At 33.2% G+C, this 5119-nt stretch overlaps 1 protein-coding gene across 1 annotated transcript in view; it reads left to right on the top strand.

Annotated features, from left to right (window-relative positions):
- Positions 1 to 1218: 1218 nt before the first annotated feature.
- Positions 1219 to 5119, top strand: part of LOC118745773 (synaptotagmin-7) — a 431457-nt gene continuing 427556 nt past the window's right edge. Inside the window, exons 1-2 of the mRNA XM_036479436.1 lie at positions 1219 to 1439; positions 1695 to 1705. Of these exons, the coding sequence (XP_036335329.1) occupies positions 1263 to 1439; positions 1695 to 1705 (188 nt within the window). The 5' untranslated portion in view covers positions 1219 to 1262. The remainder of the gene's footprint in view (positions 1440 to 1694; positions 1706 to 5119) is intronic.

The raw sequence follows: 5119 nt of genomic DNA, 5'->3' as shown, positions 1-5119 counted from the left end.
CCCCTATCGATTATTTTATGTTTATAATTTTTTTTTAAGAAAGTGCGGCTCGTTATCTAGCAAAGACCATGTAAGACAAATTTTCAAACATTCTACAAAAACTAGCTTAGTTCGAAAAAGTTTCATAAAAATTTAGAGCTTTTTAAGTAGATTTCTTTGAAACATTCTGAGTATGCAGTTTGGTAGCCCATTTAATTCAAAGTGCAAGTTTTAAGTAGCTTGGACTTACCGTTGATTTTTGGTATTTTTTTTTTGGAAGGTGTTGCTCATTTTGTCCATACAAAAAAATTTTGTAACATAGGGCCTGTTCGAGGCACGTAATAAAAGCGGCATTACTGCTGTACTGATGAAAATTTGAACCCTATTGCAACTGCCCAACTGACAATACGTTGCTAGAAATTCCCACCGAACGTGATACTCTAATAATTCGCGCAACACTGCGGTTATGATTGTAACTCGAAAAAGCCCATACTTTGTATTGAAGAAAATACGCGAACAAATAATTGGCAAAAATTAACGGTGAATTGAATGGGCTACAAAACTGCATACTCAAAACAATTCTAAAAAATCCGACCAAAATTTTTAAAATCTAGATCGTTTGTTAAAATTCGTCGAATTTTTATAAATGTCTACAATGTTTGAAATATTGGTTTTTTCAGATAGTAAAAATAAGAAACATTTTTTAAACAAAGAAAAGTAGCCACAACTTGCCAAAATGTCCCTTCCCTACTTACATTCTCGCCACGGTATACATTGTGTGTATAAATTATTTTCTCTTTGTTTTGTTTTAAGTATTAAAAGATGTTATGTGTTTTTATTCCAAAAACAAAATTGTTTGTTCAGATTCGACGCTTTAGAAATGTCCCGAGATATATTAGGCTAAATTGCGGTCTGAGGAAACGTTTTAAAATTGTATAAATGGAAAGACTTTCTTTTAAAGAAATAATTGCTTCACCTATTATCCGAAATACTTCAAGAAAAGAAATCAGGAAACGGATGGAACAATAGGATTTTATCGGCAATTCTTTCTATTCTCGAACAGTTTGAGGAACATTTTGCTGACTGGGAATAGTAAAACATCTATCTACATACATATGTGACCATAATGTAGGTGTTTTAATATCAGTCTGGTAACCTTGCAGATTTTTCAAAAAGTTTAGGAGACGAGTGAGCGTGTGTCTCGTTTCGTGTTATGAATAAATGGTAATACATACACCAACAGGCAAAAACAAAACAAACAATAAAGTGAAAGCGTGCCTGTAATGACGTTATCTCTGCGCTCGCTATCCTTCGTAAAATCACGCTTGATGCGAACGGTGACGAAAGCTCGTAGCAAACAACGAAAATATGACCAAGCCATACAAACTTTCCGAACAACCAAACAGTTCTTACTTTTGATACGTTTGAAACGTACGGCTGACGAAATCTACCAAAAAAGAGTTAGTTATTCACAGTTTTATTTACACACACTCGACATAACGCCTAGTTAAATATAAATATTAATTTTGCGGTTCACGAAAAGACTACCGCGATTGTCAGGAAATAACATATCGTCGCCTGGGTAAAAGATTGTCGTATGTTACGCATGTACGTATGACGCTTACGACAATATTTTACCCAGGCGACGATATGTAGCTATGAGAATGAGGAATACATATGTACTTACATATGTATATGCCATCAAATAATTTCAGCCTGATAATAGGTGAAAACGCAAGCGAATACACACACGTATTTAAATGCAAATAAGAGTACGCAGAAACTAATATGGTGTATGTATGCATATGTATTATAAAGTTACAAGAAAATGCACATATGTAACTTATTGCGCGCTTGAGTATGCAACGAAAAAGAGCAGACGAGCACCAAATTGACAGATGGAGTGCTTGGAAAGGGTGCATCTACGATTGTACAATAGATAATGATAACAAATTCCATCAGCAAATATTTATGTGTTAGTTCGAGAATTCGTGGCTTTTGGAAAATATGGTACTCGGGGCGTGAACAATTTTAAAATGTTCCAAACATGTTATTTTAGAAAAATACACGAGCGTTCATAGAAAGCGAAAGATAATAAAATATAGTATGATAGAAGTTTTTTTGTGTATACCAAAGGTGTAGATGCACTCGTTGTAAAGAGAATATCATAAAAAAAATTGTTCTGAGCATAAGGTAAGTTGCCTTATGCTTTTGCTTTGAATATTTAAATCGAAAACTTACATCTGCTCGTCTTGAAGTTGGGACTTCTGTAGTGACTTTTGTGGCAACTAATTACAAAAGCAAAACAAATAATGTAAGTTTAGTAGAAGTTTTCAAGATCGCACAGTCCAAGAATGTATAAAAGTAAGCATATGTGTAGTAGGAGAGGGCAGAACTTGGTTAAGGAATAAACAACACTTATTTTCAAGTTATTCAGTTTTGTTTTATTTTAAGTTATATTGTCGTTTAGGTCCCAGATATAAACAGCATAGGCGATTCGCCAAGAAGTGAAATGTTAGTTTATAACAACTTAAAGTACAAGATATGCACACAAGATCCTAACCAGTCTAAAGCTCAGCACTCCGTAGGTAACGGTGACGTTGAATTTTCCTATTGTTATAAACATTGTCCAGTTTTATACCCCACGAACACTTGTTTATTACTCCGACAACTTGAACGCCAACAAGCTTTTTGTTATTCCAATCTGCAAATGGTGGACCCATATTTTTACTAGACGTCTTAAATAAAACAATCGGAGTAATCCTGCAAAAACACCTTTTTTCGTAGTAAATCAATTTCGAAAAATTGATTAAAAAACTTGCGGCACATAGTAAAAATAGGCGAACTTTGATATACGAACGAGTAACTTTCCAACGGGCAATCCACAGCGATTAACAGTCGAAATATTGCGGTCTGCTTATTATTTATTTATTTATTTAGTTATTTGTTTCAGTCTATGAAACAACTTCTTCAGGCTGTTTACACAGAAAACACATATCATTAAGACTTAACTTAAAATAAAGAAAACTAACATAAGAAAATTGTGTTTAGGATATTTGTAAAAGCTTATTTTTGTAAAGGCAATTTCGATTGTGGCATTTTGAGATGTTATATTAAATTGTCGCATAGATCTAGCTAAAGGAGCATTGATAGCCACCCGAGTTTTAACATTTGCGCCATAACAGGGCCTACCCTGCGAAAAGTGTGACTGGGAACATCAAAACTAATCTTCTCATAAAGATAACGGCAATCAATTAAGCCTTGTATTACACTAACAGGTCTATTCTGCGCTGGTAATAAAAAGTTTGTAACCGGTAAATAAAGTTCCTGTCAATTTTTAAACCATTTTCGCATTCTGTGTACTCTTGTAACCGGTAAATTTTGTTACCATCTCATAAGCTGGTAACAAATTATTGCCCCGTGAAATATGCAATGCCAGGATTTTCACAATTCTTCATAGCTGAATTGCTGAATATTTTAACTAGGTACCAACGTACCTAGAATCGCGGTGACAAGAACTGGTAACATTTTTGGGTAATACAATTTTCCGGTTACAAAATCTTCGGCAACGTGCAGAATAGACCTGTAAATGTAAAGTCAATGATAACGCAGTGCATAAGTGCAACTATTCCATTTGCATTACTGAATTTAAATGTTAGGGAGCTAAAATTAAGGCACATATCAATGTCAGACGAAAAATTTGGTAAGGGTTCCTCATCGTTTGAAACAAAATTCGACTTACAAAAGTCAGCAAGCAAGTTAGCAATGTTTAGTGGAGCCTCTGCTAATCTATCGTCCAAGAACACGGATGTAGGTATACTAGAACCAGAACGTTTCTAACTGACATACATATGAGGTTCCAAAATCATTTGGGATTGGATTTAATGTTTGACTATCTGCATTTCGAATGTAGGTTTTGTAAAGAAATTTATTTAGGTGATTAAATACCATTGAATAATATTGGTACCTGACAAAAAAATTTAATTTTTTGTTAACTCAAACCTTTTGTAAAATTTATTTCTTAAGCTTTTTTAGTTCTCTTCTGTGTCATGGTATTTTATAAGGTAAGCCTTTCTTTACGGGAATATTTGAAAAAACATATAGCTAACAGTTTCGACTTGAATACAGAGTTGTTGAATAGGGAATAAAAAGGGAGACCAAGATGTTTGCATGCATGTATTTATGTAGGTGACGGGTAACAAAATCAACGGAAATAACATCAATTGACACTATTTCGCAAAGTAGTGCGAAATAAAATTAATTGACATTATTACCTTTTCAAAAGCGAAATAAAATCCTTCGACAGTTTGTTCTTTCAAACATTAATTTTTTACAATATATGTGACGTTTTTTACTTAAACTCTTACTTCGTGCAAAACTCAGGGAAATTCAATAAAGTTATGCAAGATGGCATTTAAGTATACCAAAGTGGAAGTTTAAGGTTAGTAAAAAAACGATTTGATCTTTGGGAACATCTTTGCAAATAGCTTCTTCAAAACAAAAAAAAAATTTCGAACATTCTTTGTACTTCACTCATTTTAACCGGGACACAATTACAAATTTTGCTTTTACTATACGGCGCACATAGAGGTATTTTGACGATATAGCCGGTCAAATTATTAATTTAGTTCATATTATTTCTCATAACTCCTTGATTGACTTTGTGTCAATGCAAATGTTTTTCAATGAATAATGACTTAAAATTTTGGGTAAGAAAATGCAAAAACTAAATTTTTGTAATTTATGACTTGATATTTATTTTCTCTGAAAATAAAGTTTATGTACTTTTTTGCACTAAGAATATGATGAGTGCCAACGTTCTTCACCGTACTGAGCATTCTTGACAGATTATACTGAAACAAAAGATTTATCACGATAACATAATGTGAGATTTGAAAATCCGAATTTTATTATGGTGTGTTCATTTGGAGACCATACCACCAATTCCAGATTAACATACTTGATTCAGTTCAGAAAGTGTTTATTAGGTACGCTCTTCTTACGTTAAACTTCTCAGAACCGAAGCCGTCATATCCTTCTCGATGTCTATTAATTAAACTAATGACATTGCGTAACGTTATTTTTATCTATTCCTTTTATATTGGAGAATATTTTAGGAAAAATTGATTGTCCTGCCCTA

The sequence above is a fragment of the Rhagoletis pomonella genome, unplaced genomic scaffold, assembly GCF_013731165.1.
Source record: "Rhagoletis pomonella isolate Grant_MI unplaced genomic scaffold, Rhpom_1.0 Rhpom_scaffold_00009, whole genome shotgun sequence".
NCBI lineage: Eukaryota > Metazoa > Arthropoda > Insecta > Diptera > Tephritidae > Rhagoletis > Rhagoletis pomonella.
This window is presented reverse-complemented; position numbering and strand designations above follow the sequence as displayed.